We start from the raw sequence: 24323 nt of genomic DNA, 5'->3' as shown, positions 1-24323 counted from the left end.
CTAACACAAATATGGAATAATCTAGGGAGATAATTCACTTTAAAATTTTCTATTTGGCTCAGCTAGATTCAAGGCACTGAGCTAAGTCAGAGAATTAAATGTGTAGCAAGCTTAAAATAAACTTCTCAGTCCTCGATCATAGCTAAACAATATGAAAGCTGACACATTTTCCCAGGCCTAAATGATTTGAGCCTCTCAGGCACAAGAAATACTCAAGACTGAGTGAGGCTGTCACAATGCTCTCCTGGAATCACTGCAATCCTGTTAAGGGTCACCTGCCACAGTCTTTTGTTATAACCACTTGTGCAGGATGTACCCCTGGAAAAAAGTGGTGTGGACATTTCTCCTTTTTTCAGAAAATACTGGCCAGAAGGGATATTCTGAGCTCCTGATAACTGGCCTGCTTCCCATAATCATCCAATGACTGAGGGCCCAAATGCATGGACATTTTAACCCAAAACTGATGTACCAATTGACCAAAGATTGTGTCAGTATTCTGCTCCACCAAAGATCTCACATGGGCTAGTTGTACCAATAGAAAGGGGTCTCCGTTTGCTTTTTTTTTTTTTGTAATTTTCAAGTCAATCCAGCAAATATTCTGCGGCATCAGTGGAAGTAATTTTGTTTACTGCCCAGGGAACTCTGTGTTATGTCAAACACGCCCATGTGCTAGTCCTGCCTCAGATCTCCTACTGCTCATATAACAATGACATTTAAGCCACAAGGTGCTTCGCCTTCAATATCAGAGGAGTGGATAACCACGTTAAGGCTGCATCAAAACTGTTTGCTTCATTTAGCCATTCATCTTTAACAGGGACCCGAGGGAGCTTTTGCTACTGCAACCTCTTGATGATGTCTGACATTTAGGGAGGGATAGTGAAGCACTAACCTTTAAGGAAAAGATGAGATTAGTAGCTAATATTTCAACATTATTACCTATCAGCCAATAAACCACTAGTTTTTCTACAAAGACTAATTCTGTTGTTACGAATGCATTGATTGCACCTAGGATCTTCTTATGGACGTTTCTTACAGGCCATTTTGTTCCGTAACGACTAATGACACACAGCACTTTGCTAAAAGCAACGAACCGGTGAGAGACAAATGTTTTTCCCTCCTAGTCAGTACCAGTTTAATTCTCCCATCAACTCTAAACTGCCCCTCACATACAGGTGACCACGAAATGTCTTTGAGGGAAGGAAAGAGCAGGACGCTTGGGCATTTGGATGTCGTGACCGAGGGGCTGGCATGGGACAACCCCCACCCCCTTGCGCCAGCCCCTCCCTAGCCAGGTGCCCCTCTCGCCGCCAGTGCGCGGGGCCCTTTCTCCGGCTCACCTAATGACCAGGAGTTCGTGGAGCAGATACGCAGCTGCGGCCAGCAAAGCTCCCCCAGTCAAGTAAAGGGTTTTCTTCCACCAGGGATCGGAGCCCAGCCCTGCCATGATCCCACCGTAATCCTGCAAAGGGAAAGCGATGATGTCCCCATAAAAAGAGAAGGGCTCCTCGGACCCGGCCCACCAGCCGAAGAAGGAGACACTCTGGTTCCAGCTCAGATCCACCAAGCACGGCCTGGACGAGGCAAAGCCAACCCCCCAGTGCATGCTGCGCGGCTGGCTCCGGGCGACCCTCCCAGGGCCCGCGCCGCCCGCATGGGAAGGGGCCGGCTTGGCCCGGCGCGGGCTCAGCTGCGCGCGGAGGGCGCAGGCGGCGGCGACCGCGGAGGCGGTGGTGGTAGCGGAGGAGGAAGAAGGGCGCAGGCCGCGGGCGGTGGGCCTGGCCGGCGAGGCCCCGAGGTCCTGGGAGGCAGCAGCGGCCGCCGGCTCCCCCAGCAGCGGCCTCTCCACGCCGCTCTTTGTGTCGGCTCCTGGAGAAGGCCGCGTGATGTCATTGCTCCTTCGGGCAGGGAAACAGAGGCGGGATAAAGTCACCTACCCCGCGCCCTGCCCCCGCCCCGCATCTCCGCGGTCCGGCGGCCTCCGCCCGGGCCGAGCTGCAGGGCTGGGGCGCGCCGCGGACGCTCAGCGCCTCCGGGAGGCACGCCCAGGAACCGCTCGCCGCAGCCCGCGAGGACAAGGACTGCGGAGGTGGCTGGATATGCGGCTCCACGGTGAGCAAGCTGCAACCCGGGCCCGGATCTCTGTGTTCCACACCCCCTCCCCGCCCCAACACACACACTCCGGGGCCCGTCCCCTGCCTTCGCTCCAGCCCCTCCCGCAGGCCCGAGAGCGGGGAGCGCGCGGGACTCACCTGCGGCCGCGCAGAGCTGTGGGCAGGAAACGCCACCGCCACCAGGCGGGGGCTGGGCACCAGGGCCGGGATTAAGGTTGGGAATCAGATTGTCTGGCCATCGGGAAAGCGCTGAGGAGTTACACAGCTTATAAAAACAGTTATGGCATTACAGTTGCCCAAGTTTTGGCAAATAAAACATACTGTGAGAAGATTTCTCTCTGACAGACCCAGCTTGTCTTTTCCCCCTTTGAAATCATTATTGTGGAACGCTCGCTGATAAAGGTTTTGTGGGTCCCACACCCTTTTTAAGTGCAGAAGATTTGTCAAACAGCTGTTTGTGTTCAGTGTCCCTCTCCTTCGTTGTTTTTATTAAGTTTCTAAGTACAAAGAACAGAATCATGTTTCACAGAAGTTTATGAATTTATATACACAAATTCTAACAAGAACATGACTAGTTTTAGTTTGGAGATAATGAAAACAGAATTGAAGATGTGGGGATTCATCACTCTTGAGGCGACAGGATGCAAATGGGAAACCTCCAGGCTTTTGCTTAGTTAAGGCGGCAGAGATTGGGGTGAAAGGGGTTCCCGTTTCATTTTTACTTCCACAACTACACAAGCCCCTTAGCACAAGCAGTTGTACTGTTGATAAAATATAGGCATGTTGTAAGCCGCAAGGAAATAGGGAGGGAAGGGCTTACCTGGCTGGTGCCCAAGCCCCAGCATTTCTGGGTGCCAAATCACCACCAGGAAAGGGAGTAGTCCTGACCTTCAGAAGGAAGTAGAGTGTGTAGTTAGAAGTTAAACTTCCCTGAAGAGGTTGACTTGATGGTCACCAGACTAACTTCTAGGGAGAGGGTCCAAGAAGCAGGTGGATCTTGTCCATAGGAAGCAGAGTGGGTGAGTTTGGGATCAGAGCTGAGAGACTTTGGAAGAGGGAAGAAAAGCCTATCGGATTTCTCCAGGCTTCTTCTGTGCCTTCCCCACATAGCATCAGCCTTTGCCGTCAGTAAACGTTGAGCCAACATGTAAAGAACGTGAGCTTGATATTTGGTACCAAAGTACCAAATATTGGCTTGACTATCTAGGTCCAGCCATTGGGATGGGCATAAATTACCTTGAGCAGAGAAATACTGACAGCAAAAAGGGAGTCAATGCTGGTGAAACTTATACCAAGGTTAGAAAGAAACCTGAGGAATTTTAATGTATTCACCCCAGAGAGCCACCTACTGCTATTCACTCTTACCACTGTTCTGCTGAGCAGATCTGATGCATCCACTCACCAAGGCCAGTAGTCCACTGCTGCCTCCTGTAAGTATCGGATGATTGTTGAGCATTATCTGTTCTCTGATTCAAATATGGCTTAAATTTTCAAATGCAGTGCAACGAGCATCTTTAAGAAGCAGGTATAGGTAAAATAAAATCCCAGGAGAGAAGCTAAAATAGGATCTTAATCTGATGTGTGTTAAATTTTAACTTTTAGGCTCATGACACAGAAGACAAAAATAAGTATTTCTAAGGCTGTGTAAGATGAAAGGAGGCAGAAGAGGCTCTTAGCTGCCTGGGAGTTGGGCAAAAGTTTGGTATAAGAATGAACTTTTGGGAAACAAGCAAAGCAGCTATAGCTGGGAAGTTACAGCAGCAATGCCTTAGCTAACTCTTCGTCCAAGGTCAGGCTGAGTCTCACATGAAAAAACTAAGGGTGCAATCCAGCCTTGGAGAGAAGGAAAACAGGCAGGGACTGTTTCCTTTTCAAGGGCAGGGACTCAGCCCCAGAGAAGTGCTAGTAGTGTAATGAACTCAACAGAGGAGAGCTAAACAGAGCAGGGTTCACCAGGGAACCAGAGAGACTGATTCTTCAAAGAACAGCAACTCCTGGCTAGTGGACAGCCAGGTCCCAGGCTCTACTCACAGAAGCTCTGCAGACCCTCTTCACTCTGCAGGTTGAAGTGTAGGACCCAATCATGTCTGAGTTTTAGCTCTTCTTGCCAAGCTCCACCAGCTAGTAAAATGGTATAAGGACTCCAGGAGCCAGAGTGGGCATCTTTACCTCATCCACCCACCATTACCAATAATTTTAAAAGACTTAGTGTCAAAATCAGACATTAGCTTGAAACTACAGGCAACTTTTTTTTTTCCAAGTGATACTGGATTATTGATCCCAAGTTCGTGTTCTGGCGTAGTCGATGATTGAAGACACCAGATCAGGAGTTAAGAGTAAAACAAGCACAAAGTTTACTAAAAGGAGAGCAAAGCACCCTGATGGGTGGCACTTAGTGAAAAAGCTAAGTTAAACAAAAGGCTGAAGTCTAGATGATATAGGGCACTAACTGGCTTAGGTCCAACTATTCTACCTTGAAACTACATTTGTGATTGGTTGGCACATCCTTCTCCTTATCAAACTGAGCATTCCAAGAAGGTCTGGTCAGCTTGTCCTGGACTTGGAGTCCACTACCCATATTGTGCAGCTGCATTTTGATATTTTAGTGAGAGGCTTGTTATTCCTCTGAGAAACCTGTTGTTCCCCATGCACTTTAGATAGATGTCTGTTTTTAAAGTGCCTCTCTAATCCAAAATGGAGTCACCTCTGTCATTGGTCCCCTTACACAAGGACTTGTAATTTTTTAATTATTGTAGTGCTGGGGGGTACATTATGACATTTACAAAAGTTCTTACAATATATCAAATATATCATACTTGAATTCACCCTCTCCATCATTCTCCTTTATCTCCCCCAATTCCTGGAATAGTTTCAATAGGTCTCATTTTTCCATTCACATATATGTGTATACAGTATTTGCATCATATTCACCCTCTTACACCCTTTCTCCTCCCACTGGTACCAACCCCCCAGACAGGACCTGTTCTGCCCTCCTGTTCTCCAATTTTGTAAAAAAAAAACCTTTTTTTTAAAATAGCTATACAGGGAGTTTTCTTGTGATATTTACATGTATATATGTATTATAACCTGAATTGGTTCATCTCTGTTTTTCTTCTTTCTGCCTTAGACTCCTTCTTATGGTGAATCAACAGGTTTAAAAATTCTATATTCATTCTTGCATAGGAAGTACAACTATATTCACCTTCCTTCTTTTACTCTCCCCCTCTTGTATGTGATGTCCCCTTAGTGTGACTTGTTTTTCGTAATATTGCTTGTATTCATGTTAGGTCTATATTCCACATGAGAGAAAACATGTGGCCTTTGTTTTCTGAACCTGGCTAACTTCACTTAAGGTGATGGTCTTCAATTCCATCCATTTACCTACAAATGACAAAATTTCATTTTTCTTTATGGTTAAATAAAATTCCATTGCATATAAATACATTTTCTTTTTTAAATTTTTATTATGATATAATCATTATTAATGAGAGGATTCATAATGACAATTCTGATTAGGCTTATGTTGTACATAAGTTTCATTTCCCCATCATCTGTCCTACGACCTTCCTCCCCTCCCCATTTAAAAACTATTTCAAGGTTTCTTTGTTCTATTTCATATAGGTGAAATCTATCAGCCATATACCTTACCTTAATCTTCATTCACCCTCCCCTCTCCCATTTGTACCCACACACACATATGCACTGTACCTATTTTACAGTCCTGTTTTTCATGATTAATATTTGAGTTGATGTTCAAAGGGGTTCCTCAATATATCCCCGCTGTAGGTATACTTTACTTTTGTCCATTTAACCCTTTCCATTGCTCTCCTTTACCCCTTTACCTTCCCCCACCATTTTTCAATACATATCTGGATATTCTCTACCTTCACAGATGTTATGCTTTATGATGTAACTGATGCTCTATCATTCTCTTTTCCTTTAGAGTAGATCCACTATTGCAAACATGTTCTATATATGAGTTTGTATATGATCACACTTGTTTTTGTGTACAGGTTTATCTTCTGGATCTATCTCCCACATATGAGAGAAAACATGTGGTCTTTGTTTTTCTGAGCCTGGCTTACCTCACTTAACATGATGTTCTCCAAATGCATCCATTTACCTTCAAACCATGTCATTATTCCTTATGGCTCAGTAAAACTCCACTGTGTATATTTACCACATTTTCTTGATCCATTCATCAGTTGTAGGGCACCTGGCTATTGTGAATAGTGCTGTAATGAATATCCGTGTACAGGTGTGTCTATTGTATCCTGACTTACAATCCTTTGGGTAGATGCCCAGGAGCCATATCACTAGATCATATGACAGGTCTATCTTTAACTTTTTGAGGAATCTCTGTACTGCTTTCCATAATGATTGTACTGATTTGCATTCCCACCAAAGGGTTACTGTCATGCTGCATCCTTGCCAGCATTTGTTGTTGTTATTACCCTTGATTATGGGCAATCTAACTGGGGTGAGATGAAATCTAAGTGTTTTTTTTAAATTTCCATCTCTTTTATAGCCAGGGAAGTTGAATACTTCTTCACGTATTTACCCATTTGTACCTCTTCCCTTGAGAATTCTGTTTAATTCTTGTGCCCATTTTTTTCATTGGGATGTTGATTCTTTGGCAGTTGAAGTTTTTTGAGTTCTCTATAGAGCCGGGATACTAGTCCCTTATCAGATGAGTAGCTGGCAAAGATTTTCTCCCATTCTGTGGGCTTAGCTGTGCAGAAGCTCTTTAGTTTGATGCAGTCCCATTTGTTCATTCTTTCTCTTAGATGTTGGGCCTTTTGAGTTCTATTTAGAAAGTTGTTCCCTGTATCTATATGTTCCAGTGTATTTCCTACCACTTCTTGGGAGTTGTTTCAAGGTTTCAGGCCTTATATTAAGGTCTTTATTCCACTTTGAGTTGATTTTGGTACAGGGTGAAGCACAGGGATCTAGTTTCAGAAATACCACATTTTCTTAATCCATTCATCAGTAGTGGGGCATCTTGGCTGTTTCCATAGCTTAGCTATTGTGAGTAATGCTGCAATAAACATGAGTGTGCAGGTGACTTTATTGTAACCTGACTTACATTCCTTCAAGTATATCCCTAGGAGTGGTATTACTGGATCATATGGCAGGTTTTTTTTTTTTTTTTCAGTTTTTTGAGGAACCTTCCTACTGTTTTCTATAGTGGTTATTCTAATTTACATCCTCGCCGACATATGTTGTGGTTCATGTTCTTGATGGTAGCCATTCTAACGGGAGTGAGGTGGAATCTTAATGTGGTTTTGATTTGCATTTCCTTTATGGCTAGGGATGTTGAGCATTTCTTCATGTGTTTTTTCTTTTTTTTTTTTTTTTTGCCATTTGGACTTCTTCTTTTGAAAACCCCTGTTCAGTTCATTTGCCCATTTCTTCATGGGATCATTGACTTTTGGGGAGTTTTTTTTTTTAACTCCCTGTATATTCTGATTATTAATCTCTTGCCAGATATATAGCTGACAAAGACTTCCTCCCATTCTGTGGGCAGCCTCTTCAATCTGGTGACCACTTCTTTGGTTGTGCAGAAGTTTTTAATTTCATGTAGTCCCATTTATCAATACTTTCTCTCAGTTGCTGAGTCATTTGAGTTCTAGTTAGGAAGTCATCACCTATACCTTTTGATTCCAGTGTATTCCCTGCTCTTTCCTAGTTTCAAAGTTTCAGGTCTTATATTAAGGTCCTTACTCCACTTTGAGTTCACAATTAAACAGTGTGAAAGACATGGATCTAGTTTGTTTTCTGCAGGCAGAGCTCCAGTTTTCCTAGCAACATTTGTTGAAGAGGCTATCTTTTCTCCATTGTATGCTTTTGGGACCTTTGTTAAAAATCAGGTAGCCATAGCTCTGTGGATTCTATTCTGTTATGGTCTTCATGTCTGTTTTTGTACCAGTACCATGCTGTTCCATTGCTGTGGCTCTGTGGTATAGTTTGAAGTCAGGTATTGTGATACCTCCAGCATTGATCTTTTTGTTCAGTATTGCCTTGGCTATTTGAGGTCTTTTGTGCTTCCAAATGAACTTTAGGGTTGAGTTTTCAATCTCTGTGATAAATTTTGATGGGTGTTGCACTGAACATGTAGATTGCTTTTGGTAATATGGCCATTTTCACTGTGTTGATTCCACCAATTCTTGACCATGGGAGATCTTTCAATCTTCTGTAGTCTTCTTTGATTTCTTTCTTCAGTGGTTTATAGTTTTCATTGTAGATGTCTTTCATATTCTTTGTTTATTCCTCAGTATTTTTTTGAGGCTATTTTAAATTGAATTGTTTTCCTATATTCTTTCTTGGTCTGTTCATTGTTGCTGTATAGAAAGGCTATGATTTTTGTAAATTGATTTTGTATCCTGCTACTTTGCTGAAGGTTTATTGGTGTTTTACAAGTCTTTTAGGTATAAGATCATGTCATCTGCAAATAGGGATAGTTTGACTTCTTCCTTTTCTATTTGTATTTCTTTTATTTCTTCTTCCTGTCTTATTGCTCTGGCTAGAAATTCCAAGACTATGTTGAATAAGAATGGAGAGAGTGGACACCCTCCAAGGACTTTTTTTTAAACAAAAAACTAATTTTAATTGAGTTGTTGAAAAGGGAAGGAACTGAGTACCTGCCTGTCTACTGTTTTTGGGGGGTACTTTGTCAAAAAAATTATAAGTATTTTCACTCAATTTTACAAATGAGAAAACTGAGCGCCCACCCCCAGGAGGGCGAGACAATTAACTACTTCAGTTGTCATAGATGAGTAATGGTAAGAGCCAGGATTCAAACCCAAATGTGTCTCACATCAGCAGCAATGTGGGCTTTCCACAATCGACACTGTCACTCCAGGTACAGGTATTCCAGCCTTCTGCTATCAGTCTGTGGCTCAATTCTGAACTATCTCTAAATTGAGTGACTACAAAACCTCATATGCTTCTCAGTTATACTGTTACCTTTTGAGAAAGGGAGTTTCAGAAAATTCCTTCTCCAGATACTGCCATGCCCTGTGTCATGTGGATCTTCAGCCTTGCTATGCCAATTGGACAAGGTATAGCCAAATGTGTTTCCCAAAATTTAAAGTGCATATGTATAGCTGGGTATGGTTGTGCATGCCTGTCATCCCAGCACTCAGGAAGCTGAGGTAGGAGGATTGAGCCAGAGTTTGAAGCCAGCCTGGGCTACCTAGCAAGAGCCTCTCTTAACAAAATAAAACAAACAAAAAAAAATTGCATCCCTATCACTTGGGGCTCTGCCAATGATGTCAAATAAAGGACGATTAGATCGATGCTTCTCAAATATTACGGTGCATAGAATTATGGGAAATCTTGTTAAAATGCAAATTCTGATCTAGTAGTTATGTGGTGGGGCCTGAGATTCTGCATTTCAAGTTTCCATGTGATAGCAAATCACACTGAGTAACAATGATCTACACCTCTGGCTTGTGAGGAATCAAGAACTTTGACCCCAAAGGGCATCCCCTTATTGGATAGTTCCTAATCAACCCAATCAAATCACCATTTTTTTATTAGTTTGGCCATCACATACAGATAAAAGGTGTGGGAGAATCAGGAATAGAAAATAGACCAAGACTCTAGAAGAGTAATTAATGCATGTCTGATGCCCAAGTGCTGGATGCTGAGGGAGGAAGCAATGAGACAAGAGAGATGTGAGAAGGAATAAGAGAAAACTGAGAAAGGCCAGTAAACCATGATTTGTGTTTCCCTGCTGGGGCAATTAATGACACGGCACATTCCTTAAGCACCAATACAAAGAGCATAAGCAAATGAGCAAAATACAAATTTTAAAAACTTATACTAGAAATTATTTTTACATTATAATTCAAGTTTTAAATATATAGCTTATGAGATTTAAGGCCTTGCTGCTGTGATAACTGCATGTGATGTTGACACTGTCGCCACTCCTAGGTAATAAAATTTATTGTGCTATTTCATCAAACCTTCCACTTTCTTATCCTCTGAACTTGAGGATTTTATAAATCATAAAGCAACTTTCAGAAAGCAAGTCCTACAGGATTAACTTAGTGCTGAGAAAAGATATGCAAATAATAACTAGGCTCAGATGAGTGAGGGGCAATTGAGAAATGGATCTTGAGAAGATTTTAGGACATTTTGAGTTTGGGCAGTGTATTTGTTTGGCAGTGCAAATACCACATTTAGAGGATGGGCAAAGGAAGATAGGCTCATCCAGGAACTAAGATGCAGCAACAGGGTAGGAAGGAAGACAGTTGCTGGGGATACAGAAGGAAAAAGAGTTTTGAGAAAATTCAGGTCACATCAATAGAGTCATATGCTTCCAAAAAGTCAAGTAAAATACATTTAGTCAGCAGAGCAGAGCAGTCAGTAGACTGACCCTAGTAGATATATTAGTCCATTTTCCATTACTATAACAAAATACCTGAGCCAGCCTAACTTTATTAAAAAAAAAAAGAAAAGCTATTCTTATTTAGTTCACAGTTTTGGAGATTATAAGTCCAAACAGCACAGTACTGGCTCTGGAGAGAACCAGATCACAGAAGTGCCAGCAAGGGGAAGGGATCAAATCTTGATGGAGAAGTCAGAGAGACTCAGGTGTCAGGTTCAGGCTTTCTTAATGACTTTATTCTCTGAAGAACTCACTCTAGGAGATAAATATGCCCTTTCAAGGACCTAAGAACTTCCCACTAGCCCCACCTCCCAAAGGTTGTGCACCACCTTCCAGTACCACCACCTTGAGGACAAACTCCAACACAGAGACTCTTAGGGACAAACCACAACAGTGGGTGAGGACAATCAGTACTGAGGAGGCAGAAGCCAGGCTTGATAAAATTGATAAATGGTACTCTTCATAGTTCGAAAGTGTCTTGTTTCCCCTCATATGTTCCCTTAAAACCCCATGACAGTCTTAAATAGTTTGAACTCTCCTAATTTAAAAGTGAGAAAGCAATGTCTCTTAATTGCAGTACTGGGGGTTGAACTCAGGGTCTTGTGCTTGCAAGGTAGGTACTCTACCACAAGTCATACCCCAGCCCTTTTTGCTTTATTTTTCAGATAGGGCCTCACTTTTTGCTGGAGACCAGTCTCTGACCGTGATCTTCCTACCTACATCTCTCTTGTAGCTGGGATGACAGGCACATCACCATCCCCGGTTTGTTTTTGTTGAGATGGGGTCTTGGTTTTTTGTCTGTGTTGGACTTGATCCTTCTGATCTCTGCCTCCCAAGTAGCTGGGATTATAGGCATGAGCCACCATATCCAGCTGTGCATTTTTTTTTTAAAAGACACATTTGTATTGTCTTTTCTGTGAGTTGCTTTTTATTGGGCTGGTTGTTTTTTTAAATAATGGATCTCTATGAGCTCTTAGTTGAGAGAAATAACTCTTTACCTATAAATTGATTTGCAAATAATTTCCCAGCTTGGTGTTTTTCACTTTTTTTTTCTTTTGTGGCTTCTCGGCTTTCTAACATGATTTTAGAGAGCCTTCTCTTCTGAATGGGATGTTCAAGTTTATGACTTCAGTGTTGTAAGGGGGCCTTGAGTGCTGGAGTATGTTAAAAGAAAAACTTACCCTGATCCTAAATGTAAGGAAGGCCTTATTCAAGAGATTCTGTAGTTAAAAAAAAAAATTAGAAAGGCTGAGCTCACTTTTAAATACAACAAGGGACAGTGGAGATTTATAGCCAAAGGTGCAATATGGGGAGACAGGTGGTGGTCGTGGTGGTTGTAGAGGTAAAGGTGGGAGGAGATCAGTGGATAGGAAATTACTCAAAGACATCATGGCTATGTTGTTAAAATTACCTAACAGGAATCTTGCTGAAGGCAGGTCAGGATCATTAGTTCTTACCTGGGGGATGAAGGGAAAGAGAATTTGATCAATTATCAAGGGTGATCAAATATAGAGGATAGGGGATTCTGGCTAAACTGACTTGGTTGAGAGGTTGGCTGAAACTGAAGTTTGTAGAGTCTTTGTCAAGTGTGCCTGTGAAGGTAGAGACCTCTGGAGATAAGGTCCTATTGCTGACGAGGCAGGACGTGAACCAAATACAAGGATCATTCATTGGAGTTACTCAGGAATGTGAGAAGGCTAAGGAAGGAGAAAAACAAAGACCCTATGAGTAAGAGAAGTGACCTGAAGAGGGGGTTTGCAATAAAAGAGTAGACAGGAGAGCTGGACTAAGGACTGAAGAAACATAAGCTTTTACACAAGAGTAATGGCAGTGAGCAGAAAGGACATAACCTATCTCCCAACTCCAAGGTTCATAAAAAATGTAAAACTTCCTCTCAAAATGAAATATTTTGTTTGATTTTTGTGCAAAAAGTCAGTGTCGGGATGCTTCTGTGATACAGAAAGGATTTGCATCATTTGCATCTCCTTTCTAGGAGTCACATTGTAAGTTAATAAAAGTAGCTATGTACTGACTGCCCTAATACTTTCATTTAGTCTTGTTTCCATTATGTTCACACTGACACTTTCTTAAGTGTTCAGATCTACTTCTGTAGCCTATAATGATGCAAATATATTTTATGAAATTGTAGGGACCGCACCAGCATAGGTTTAAAAAGATTTCCAAAAAGTGTGACTTGAATGTGCCTGGTTATTGAGCAGCCTCAAAACCTCTAATTGGTACTTTCCAGTGTTGCTCCAGGTCAACAGTAGCATAAAGCCTTCTTGAGTGTACCTAACACACATCGAGGAGATATTTTAGTATACAAAAATTTGACTTTTTTGCTATATTAAGATATTTTGATGGGTACTATTTTAACTCCATGTTTTTCTTTATCATTAATACAGCACTGAAACCTGCATTTGTAATATAGGAAATATAGATATTCAAGTTCTTCAAAGCCCTTTATTAAGTTGAAATTAGCAGTATGCAGTTGTTTTAGACATAAAAGAGCAATGAAGCTCTAAGCAAACTGAAGGAAATAGCCATATTCTAAACTTCATGAAGCTATTTAATTTCAATGCTTTTGAAGATGCTACCTTGCACACAGCCCATTCAAATGTGTGATAATACTCTGTAAGTGTCATGTTGCTTCTGTGACATATGATGGCACGGACAGGAGGTAAAATACACAGAGTCAAGAATCAGACTGCCTGGGTTCAGACTCTGCCTGTGCTGAACATGTCACTTAAAGCTCTTTGGAACTGAGCTGGCAGCAGTCCCCTCCTCATGAGGCTGTTGTGAGGGTACAGTGAGATTCTGTGTGCACAGCATTTAGTATATGTCCGGGCACCTCATAAATTCAAAGAATTACATAAGTGACAAAAGCCATTTATGAATTCTTTCTCAAAAACAGTATGAGGCAGAATTTTACATTCAGTGATGCAGGGTTTTTTTTTTTTTCCTTTACCAATAGAAATTACAATTTCACTAATGTTTTTTGCTCTTTTTGATTTTGAAAGATTTCAAACTTACAGAAAAGTTGAGGGATACAATGATTTCTTCACTTAGATTCACCAGTTTTAACATTTTGCTACATGTATGTTCTGTGTTTACATATAAGCAAGAACACATTCACAGAAAAGTTCTAAAGTTCTAAAAAGTATTTCATCTACCTGTCTTTAATTATTCTCATTTTCCTGTTATCCTTTTCTAACAATATGGCTTGTTTTCATTTTTTGGCACTACTGGGGTTTGAACTCAGGGCATCACACTTGCTAGGCTAGAGGTCTATCACATAAGCCATACCACCAGCCCACATTTTCACTTTTTAAAACCCTTTAGCCAGGTGCCAGTTTCTAATGCCTGTAATCCTAGCTCTTCAGGTGGTAGAGATCAGGGGAGGATACACAGTTTGAAGCAATTCAATCCTCCAGCCCAGGCAAATAGTTTGAAAGACCCTATCTCAAAAATACCCACATAAGAAAGGGCTGGTGGAGTGGCTCAAGTGGTAGAGCACTGCCCTAGCAAGCATGAGACCCTGAGTTCAAACCCCAGTACCACTACCACCAAACAGATAAATAAAACTCTTTGAACAAAGTTCGCAGATATTTTACCCCTCACCAGGAGTTCCTAAGAACAAAAACATTTTCTTTATAGACATATTATCAGGTATTAGAAAAATTGTAATTCCACAATGTTACTTCACAAACAGTACACATCCAAATCATATTTAAATTTCTCCAATTGTCTCAAACATATTTTAAATATGTTTTGTTGTGCTGATTTTGTTTCTTCTGTCCAGAATGATCATGCACTGTGTGGGTCATTTTTAACCTCTCAGTACAAGCCTATTAATGTGTAGAATGTTTCACATTCTGGATTTGGCTTTCCTCTTGTGGTTTCTTTCAGTTTATTCCCCACTGTCCTTTATTTATAGAAACAGGCCTAGAAGTTTCATTAGCTTTCAATACTTTTAGCAAGAAAATACCATATCAGGAGGATATAATGTTAACCCGTCCCATTGTAAGTGATGCTAAGTTTAATATTTCTATTTTAAAGGAATATTTATTCATTTGTAATGAGTAACTAATCTGTTGGGTGGTGTTGGCATCCAGCAAATAATCTGTTTGAAATTTTTATATTAATGTTTTTAGCTTTTACTGTGGCTGCTTGACTGAATGAGCCATCTCACTGAAGGCAATACAAGTGCCTTTAATTTTCCATATGAATGACTGAATAGATCAGTTAAAAAAGAAAGTAGAGGCAAAGCTAAAAGGGAACAGGAATATCTCAAAGTTGAGGGAAATTGACTATGACCTAGATTGTGGACCCCTATACCTTGATTTCATTTTATGGGTATACTTGCTTTTTCTTTCTTTTGTGGTACTGTAGCCTGAACTCAGGGCCTATACCTTGAACCATTTGACCAGTCCTTTTTTGATGGGTTTCTTGAGATAGGGTCTCGTGAATTATTTGCCTCGGCTGGCTTCAAACTGCGATCCGCATGAGACACTGTTGCCTTGCTATACTTCCGTTTTGAGTTGGATCTAGTAAGACAAGTAGTTATTCATTTCAACTCTTATTTTATAATGGACTTATGTGTCAGATATAATAAGATATATAGAGATAAGACAACTAACTAACTAACTAACTAAATCTCTCTCTGGCTCTCTCTTTTTCTCTCTCTTCCTTCTTGTTTTCTGAGACAGGGTCTTGCTATATCCCCCACGGTGGCATTAGATGCACTATGTAGCCAGGTAGGCCTTGAACTTGAGATCCTTCTTCCTCATCCTCCAGAGTGCTAGGAACAGTTTTCCAACAGAGTTAAGAGCACTAAAATATTACAAACATACTTACCAGAATAAATACAGAGTATCAGATTGAGGGAAGAGGGAATGGAAAGGAGGTAGCTCTAAGATGTGAACAGTCAATTCTACCTGAGATGGGGAGCTAGTCAGAAACAGACTCACAGAGAAGTGATATTTAGACTGAGTCTTAAAAGAGGGTCAGTGACTCACCAAATGGACAAGAGAAGGGTACTGAGCAAATAAAGATCTGGGTATCTACCATTGCCCCTTAACTATCTTCATCCTTATATTATCATGCCATCCTAAACCTAAAGTAGGCCAGTCTCTCTCTCTCTCTCTCTCTTTTTTCTTTGTTTTGTTTTGTTTTTTGATGGGACCTGGTTTGAACTTTGGGATTTACACTGCAAAGCAGGCTCTACTGCTTGAGCCACATCTCTAGTCCATTTTGCTCTGGTTATTTTGGAGATGAAGGTCTCATGGACTATTTGTCTGGACTGGTCTCAAACCTCGATCCTCTCAATCTCAGCCTCCCAAATAGCTAGGATTACAGGCGTGAGCCACTGGCATCCAGCTGGCTAGTCTTATAAGCACTCCTTATAAGTACTCAGATCTTGGTTTCTAAATTTCATTCTCCAAGAAAAGGGATAGGGACTCCTGAATCCAGGACTGGATGAGGAAAAATATGGATCAACCTTGGACACTCTTGTACTACCAGAAAGTAAGGGTATGTTCTAAAATTATGAGAACATGGAAGGACACAAGAGAGGCTCTCAATGGTGAAATCTGGAACAATGTAACAAAAAGCACAGTAATGGATTTATAATTCATAGAAGATAACAAATATACATGAGTCCAATATAAAAATGAATAAATAAGTGCATGGAAAAAGGGTAGCATTTCCTTTTAGCAGAATTCCATTAATAAGTGTAGAAAAAGAGAATAAAACTACCATTAGATAACACCATAGTCATCGTTTCAAGTAAGAATTATAAATAGGCAATAAAACTAGTAGGGAAAATATGAAGAAAAATAGAATATTTAAAATATTTTCAAGGCATTATGCTATAAAATATTTATCTATTACCAAGGGAAAAGTAGTAACTTTATAATGAAGAAATCTAGTACACACTAATCAATCAAGTGATGAAAGTTAACATCACCAGTTCACCAGTAAGTAACAAGACAATGAGATACCATGTTGTCTCCTGACAGAATGCACTGAGAAGGGCACAATATCACTTCTGTGGAATTCTTTACAAAAATGTAATAGTTGAATTTAATCATGAAGAAAATTTAAAAGTTGCAGTGTAACAATACAACTTGATAACTAAATAACACTCCAGTGCTCTTCAGTTGTCAAAGTCATGAATGTCAAAGAAAGATGGAAGAATTGTTCTGAAATAAAGAAAACTAGACAGACCAATATTGAGAAATCTGACTCCCTTCAAGAAAATTAGGTGGCACAGGTCACCTCTCAGTTTCCTCTAACTTCAGACCAAGATCCCAAGCAAATCCATTTTTCTGTTCTCTCTTGCCTTATTCTTTTTCTTCCTAAAACAACATACAATCTCTTGTTGGACTATCAGCCCTAAAGTTTCCATATTGTTTCTTGAAGGGGACTCTCATGTACCCAGAGTTTCTGAGGGAAGTTTTATAGATTAAATGCCCTACGATCACCCTAAATATTATTTACTATTTTTTCAAAAGTAGGTGACTCTGGAAATTAGAGCTATTCAAGCTGTAGAAGTTTACACATACAGTTATAAAAATCATAATGTCTTTTGAGCCTGTTTTCCTTGGAACTGGGTTGAAATTGGCCTATAAGCTCAAATTAGAGTATACACAGGGGTACAATATTTTTATCTCTTTATTCCCATAGGAAATAAGACACAGAAGCAGTTATTACTGAACCATCCTCAACTTTCATCACTTAACAATGTATATATTCAGTAATTGTGAACATTCATAATCTCTTTCTTTACTACCAATACTTTTTGTTCCAAAAGATAGATTGCGGTGGCTTTATTTTGGTAAGAAAACCATTAGAATTTAGCCTAAGGATCAAAGTTTTAAATGATAGCTAATAAAACTCCTAGTTTTTTAGTCCCCTAATAAGCCAGGGATACCTGTTATTAAAATTTCTCTTCTAATTCTTTAAATTACAGTTTCCTTCCTACAAATACCTTTGAGAACAAATGATAAGATAGGAAGTGTTTGTCACTAGAGATTGACAAATGAATACAGAAAACTTATGAGTTGAAAATGTACAAGTAAAAGCTAGAAAAGCTGACTTCTACAAGGGTCACGTGCTTTCAATCCACACATACCCTGCGTCTGTATGTCCTTATACAAGATCTGGACTTTGAGAAAAGCCAGACTTGTAACATGTGCAGAAGCAAAAATATGTATTTCAAGTCAGCCCTTTTAACTGTAAAAATATTATCTGAAAAAGAAAATTTTCATAACTGATTTTTAAATTAAGTTTTAAAAAGTTCTTTCTATTTAAAAAAAAGCACCATAAAGATTTTAGAAACTGTACACAAAAATGTGTCTAACATAATCTCAACTTCTTGATTTTAATGTCTGAATTCAAATCCAGTACATACTTACAACTCAGCTTTCCAACAAAGTTAAAGGAAAAATATATTTTATCTTCCCAAGTATAAGTGATACAAAAATGTGGTTGGTTTTTATCAGCCAGGAGCATTACTGACTTTATCAAAACCAAATGAAGAGGGAAACAGATAATACAGATTTCTTATTAAGTTAAAATAAATAATAGCATATATAGGCATATTTTGGAAAAATGTATAATCTGTAAGATGAAATATGCATACCCTTTTTATATATCAAAGACTGAGGAACTCCTAGATCACACAATACCTTGATAAAACTTAATTCACACACAAAAAAAATCTTGTCCACAAAATCCCTGAAAAGTAGCTATTAAATAACATAAGAACTTTTGCTCAAGAATTTAGCCCTTTTGGTTGACCTTATCTTCATGATTCTTTCTCTAAAGAAAAACTGTATTTTTTAAATTCGTGAACATTAGACTTCTAAGTCATGTTACTACAGTCCTCAGAAATTATTCATTTCTTCAGCTCTTCACGCACACCTGCACTGGTGGAAGCATTACCATGGAGTTCTGTTTCACCCATTAAAACAAACTCAGCAGGCCCTGGGTGTTCCTGTACCATGCATCTCACAGCATGGGCTGCGTAGTTAAGGCTGTTATTTTCACTCCAATGCCAATAACCTGAGAAGGGGTTATAGAGCATTCCTGCCACAGTTAAAACTGACAGACCATCTGAAAAAATAGAAGCAAGCATGGACTTAATAAACATTTGCCTTCCAAGGACCAAAAGTCACCCACACCCTTCAAATTAATTAAGAATGGCTAAGTGAGCAAAAATACTTTGTAACCATGTACAGACCAGACTTCAGTTTTCTCACATGTATAGAATCTATATCATAGAGCTTCTGGAATTAGAGGAAGAATGTGTGTAAAGTAGCTCAGCGTCTGGAATTTGGTTAACTACTCGTAAACACTAGCTGTGATTAGAAAACATCCATCAACAGAGATAGGTTCCACAAAGTATCTTTTCTTTTTGGGGGAAAGAGGACTGGGGTTTTAACTCTGGGCTTCACACTTATAAAGCAGATGCTCTACCACTTGAGCCATACCTCCAGTCCATTTTCACTCTGGTTATTTTTAGAGATGGGCTCTTGAGAACTATTTGCCCAGATTGGCCTCGAACCTTGATCTTCCTATCTCAGCCTCCCAAGTAGCTAGGATTAGGGCATGAGCCACTGGCATTCAGTGTCCATAAAGTATCTTTAAAATATTTTTTCTACTCTATTTCAACAAAGTTACAGAAATTTCTAGAACTTACATTGTTGATCTATTGTTATATTAACAAAAAGCATGACAAACAAAATGAATCCAACTACTCAACAAGAATAGCAAATGCCAAATAAATGAACTAAGAAACACTGTCAGAAATTCAACACATAAATTGTGTGTTTGTTGTATGTAAAGCAGAGTGAGGCACTGCATAGCGTACAAGAAGGAGACATAATTGTGCCTTCAAAGAGCTTACAGGCCAGAAAAAGTGAAAATAACCATAATATAAGGTGTACTATAGGTAACATAAAAATATATAAAAAGTGACATGTAAGTTCAAAATATATAGAATATATAGAAGAACCAGGAAAAACAGTATGTAAGATAAGCCAATACGAGCAGGACTTGTTAGGGCAAACTATATGTTAGCAATAGATATTTGTACCTCATCCTTAAACAAATGAGTACTAAATAACTAAAAACTATTCACTGATCATCTATTATTTGGTTGGCACTGGGTTAGGTGTCAGGTAAGAAAGAAGTGGTGTCTACTTCTTAAGTCTAACTTCAAGAAGTTTATGATATAGCTGAAGACATGAAACCAGCATCAAAAAAACAGTGATTAAACAGTGTTTAATTAAGTGCTAGACTGTGTGATTAATAATTATAGGTGCATTAATAATTATAGGTGCATTAATTTACTTTAGGGCTTGAAAACTGGAAAAATTTCTTCATACTTACTTGATTCCAGAATGCTCTCTAGCTTCTCAGGTGAAACAAACTTCTCCCACATATGAGTACCTTTTGGCACAAAACCTGCAATTTGCTCTGAAAAAACAATTGCCAAGGCATAGGACAGTTGTGTTTTGTTGATTGTAGTAATGAATAAAGAACCACCAGGCTAAAAAGAAGCAAAATTATATAGAAGTAAAGTTATCTAGAAGTAAAATTTAAAAGGTTACAAGTATCAGAAAAAGACTTGGCTTCCCACTTTCTCCTCCTCCTTTCCAAATGATTTAAATATGGTTAATATACATAAATATAAATAAAACATAATTTACCAAAATCATATTTTTTCTTCTTAGGAAATCCACTATTTAGGCAATCTATTACAGACTCACTCGTTCAGTCTACACAACAGGGCTTACAACTCGTAAAATCATGCATTACTGTGACACATTTATGACACAGATATATTCTTTTGTACATATCAAATATGGTACAATAAAATATAGAAATGAGATCAGGCTGTTCTTGCTTGTTACATGTCCATGTTTCTATTCTAACATATAGGATATTTTCTATTCATTATCCCTCAGGAGCTAAGCCTATCTAACATGTTTGATGAAGGACAGAGCTACACATCTTGTACAGGGCAGCACTTGGCAGTTAAGTGTGCTCTGATCAAAACATTAATGATTACGGGTTAAATGTTTTTTGTTTTGATGTGATTTGCTTTCAAAAAGATTATGAAGAGATTAAGATAGACACAAACGCAAACCATTTATGGGACTATTTAGTCTATAATTTTTTAATGACTATATTTATATTTATTTTTATTTTTAGTCTCAAAAACAGCAAGGACATTAATATTCCTTCCCTCCTTACACATTCTCATTAGCCTGATAGGGACACAATGCCAAACATTTCCTCCAAAATAATCATATTACTCTCTCTGCATGTATGATGGGGAAAAAGATAATTTACCTCAACTATCATCCCAAATCAAAAATAAAAAAGGTAAGTGGAGACCCAGAAATATTGGGGTGTGCTCTTAAATTAAAAACTGAAATATTACACTACATCATTACACATTGTAACTTTTCTCTGCAAAACTCTAATATTCCAAGATACCTTCTTATGAATCGCTCATGAATATCTAATCTAATGTTACAAATCTAAAATTGATTTAAAATAAAGATTTCTTTTTTAAGAGTTCTATTTAGATATGGGGTAAGCATTTCATTCTTTTAGCTTCTGACATTAGGGTGCTACATCTTAAATATATAAACACCAGTTAAAATAACAATGCAACTGGTAATTTAGGGATATTTATTAAAAGAAAATTTGAAACCACATTTAGAGGACTAAAACTGTGGCAAATTACATAAGCATAGTAAGTGATGAGAAAAACCAGACTTGGAATAAAAAATTCTAGCCTTAAGTCCCACCTAAGAGCCAGTGACCTTTAACCTCAAGGCCCAGTGATATTCACAAATCCTGCCTTTCATTCCTCACCTGGCTGTAAGTAATATTAAGTAAGATCATATGTATAAAGGAGCAGAACTCTTTCAGAAGCTGAAAACTGTTTTGTGTATATATGTATATATATATACATATATATATACATGTACATACATACAAATAAATAAATAAATAAATAAATAAATAAATAAATAAATACTGAGGGCAATCAGAGAGGCAGATGTGATCTTCAGCAGAAATGCTGTCTCCCAGCTCTTGCTTCTTGGTTCTTTCTCTCCTATACCTTGTCTGCATTATGGAACATTTTGTTGCTATGGATACATACACAAACTTAAAACAAAAAACAAACAGGTAAATTTTGTAAGTCTTACTTTTAACACTTGACAGCAGCACTGTATAAATGTTTCTAGTTCAATCACATGTTCTACAACTTCAGAAGCTATCACAGCATCAAAAGTTTCTGCAGTCTCTTCCACAATCTCTTCCACAGAACAGACTCTGTACTCTATCCTCTTATCTAGGACTGGATCAAATGATTTATGATGCCGTGCTATTTTAATGTTTTCATCCACAGGATCGATTCCCATAACTGAAGCCCCTAGTCGCCCTAGAGGCTAATGGCATAAAAAGCATTATTCTCATGAAAAAAACAGAACACATGTTGATAATAAACAGCTTATCAAAAATGTAACAACATTACCATGAGATGATAATTACTTGAGATCATTTATGGGTACTTGGGTTCATATACCATTTTCCCTAGTTTGTGTATGTTTGAAATTTTTCATAATAAAAAGTTTAAAAGTGAGACAAAAATAACAAACTTAAATTTATATGCATGTAGTACAGTTTTAATGTATTTAAAATATAATGAATATAACATGCCATGGTAAAGGCAGCTATCATTTTGGAAATATTCAGACTTTCTAATTAGTATTTTTATTTTAAGAGTTTTCTTTTCTTTTATGGTACTAGGTATTAAACGCAGAGCTGCATCCTGAGCCCCTAGAAATAACTTTTCATAGCTAATTCTTTGTTTGGCTTTCATATCTGGACACTTCCCATGGCATGCCAAAGTATTTAAATACATGTTTAATTTTAACCAAAGCTGCACGGTATTTACATTAGATAAGGTTAATCAATAGGCTAAAAGTATGTCACATTATTTTCACTTTAGAGACATAAGAAACAGTACACTAAGCAAACTACTGAACACATGGTAAAATCTTAGCCATCTGAAATTTGTACACCACATATTCTTGATCTTAAGGGATATATTTTCACATATTTTAGGTTTCCTGAAATTTTATGATTGAGGTCAAAAGAAACCAGCCCACTGCCAGATAAAGAACATGCTTTCTTTTCATCATAAAAAAACAAAAAAACAAAAAAACATGCTTTTGTGCATATAGGAACTTAACTGTGCATCAAAGGCCTCTATTAGTCTCACTGTCAACTTGGCTGAGTTAAATGGACTTCAGCAGTACCACATCCCATTGAGCCTCACCACTTCTGAATCCTCCACTGTTGCTAGAAAATCTTTTTTTTTTTTTTTAATGGACCTTGGGTTTGAACTCAGGGCTTTGTGCTTGCAAAGCAGGCACTGTACTGCTTGAGCCATACCTCTAGTCCATTTTACTCTGGTTATTTTGGAGATCAGGTCTCTTGAATTATTTTCTCAGGCTGGCCTTGAACCACAAACCTCCTGATCTCAGCATGAACCACCTGCTACCTGGTTACTGAAAATAATCTTTTGGTATCAAATTATGATTTAACATTACAATAAAAAGTTTCTGTGTTGATACAAGGATTCAAAGTAGCACTGTAAGGTGCAAAATTTACTATCAGCTAAAGCCATAGGAAAAAAGACTTCATAGGAAAAATGACTACTCTTCCAAGTAGTCTAAATCACTAACAAGGAAAGAGTCCCACAAGTAAACAAAACCGTTGAGGTGTTGTTACTGAAAAAAAGTGTAAAAGGATAGCCTAAAATTGATTTACAGTAGAAACTGCCTAATTTTTTGGGACATAAGAAATCACACAAAGCTATTTGAATGACCCATTCTTATTTTTTATTAAAAAAAAAAAACTTCACTAAAATTTCTTGAAATTTTTATATATTTTCTAATTTTAAAGCGCATATACTACTTTTATAATCACAAAAAGATTAGAATCAACATTACTCATTTAAAAATAAACAGGATTATTTGTTAGGCCAAAATGAGGCATAAAAACACTTTTCAATTTTTTTTCCCAGTTAAAACTGGCCAAAAAGCTGTAAATCACTTACTTCAGTTAATAATCCACCACCACAGCCAACATCAAGAATCTTCATCGCTGACAAAGGCTTTCCTGGCTGGTGATTAGCAACTGTTTTCAAAAGATTGTCTCTTTTAAAAATTCAAAATATGTAAAAATAAATGATTAATTTTTACCAGTAAAACACCTTAAAAATATACAATTTTTAAGAATATGTTAATCTTTACTTTATCTAATTAATTAATTTACCTTCTTTTTTTCCATCTCATTATATAGCCCAGGCTAGACTCAAACTCACAATCCTCCTGCCTTAGTCTTCAAAGATTGGGATTACAGAAAATGTGTCACCAAGCCTGGCTCTTAGTCACCATTTTAAGTGGATTATTGAGATTTTTGGATAAATAGGTCTTTTATTTTTAGAACTAAATAACTTATACATAATTCATACAGTATTTTCAATAATCAAAAACAGAAAGTTTAAGAGCAAAGCTCCAAAATAATCCCTTAGTAATTATGCCTTAATTATTGCTTTAGTAATAATAGAAACATTTTCAAAATACTCTCGTTAAGAGTAACCTAGCTTTATTCAGATACTTGTTGAACCAAACTGTCTCAACAGTGTGAATACAAATATAATATAAATATCTACTGACTATGCTGTCAGTTCTTGCTAAAACCACTTTATGTCAACAACAAAT

The 24323-nt window shown here is 38.3% G+C and overlaps 2 protein-coding genes across 4 annotated transcripts in view; both read right to left on the bottom strand.

The window, feature by feature from the left end:
* The window catches only part of Faxc (failed axon connections homolog, metaxin like GST domain containing), a 64480-nt gene extending 62095 nt beyond the window's left edge, over positions 1-2385 (bottom strand). The window contains exons 1-2 of one of the 3 annotated variants that reach the window (XM_074077893.1): positions 2250-2385; positions 1338-1459 (exon numbers count right to left, since the gene is read on the bottom strand). In XM_074077893.1, the coding sequence (XP_073933994.1) occupies positions 1338-1444 (107 nt within the window). In that variant the 5' untranslated portion in view covers positions 1445-1459; positions 2250-2385. Of the gene's footprint in view, positions 1-1337; positions 2151-2249 lie in introns of those variants that run through there. The other 2 variants (XM_074077894.1, XM_020177366.2) reach the window with 2 other exon arrangements.
* Positions 2386-13426: 11041 nt separating this feature from the next.
* Coq3 (coenzyme Q3, methyltransferase) overlaps positions 13427-24323 on the bottom strand; it is a 28401-nt gene continuing 17504 nt past the window's right edge. Inside the window, exons 4-7 of the mRNA XM_020177367.2 lie at positions 23657-23756; positions 21738-21980; positions 19903-20062; positions 13427-18624 (exon numbers count right to left, since the gene is read on the bottom strand). Of these exons, the coding sequence (XP_020032956.1) occupies positions 18407-18624; positions 19903-20062; positions 21738-21980; positions 23657-23756 (721 nt within the window). The 3' untranslated portion in view covers positions 13427-18406. The remainder of the gene's footprint in view (positions 18625-19902; positions 20063-21737; positions 21981-23656; positions 23757-24323) is intronic.

Source organism: Castor canadensis, chromosome 1, assembly GCF_047511655.1.
Source record: "Castor canadensis chromosome 1, mCasCan1.hap1v2, whole genome shotgun sequence".
NCBI classification, from domain to species: domain Eukaryota; kingdom Metazoa; phylum Chordata; class Mammalia; order Rodentia; family Castoridae; genus Castor; species Castor canadensis.
The sequence above is the reverse complement of the archived record's forward strand: the minus strand, read 5'-3'. Positions and strand labels throughout refer to the sequence as shown.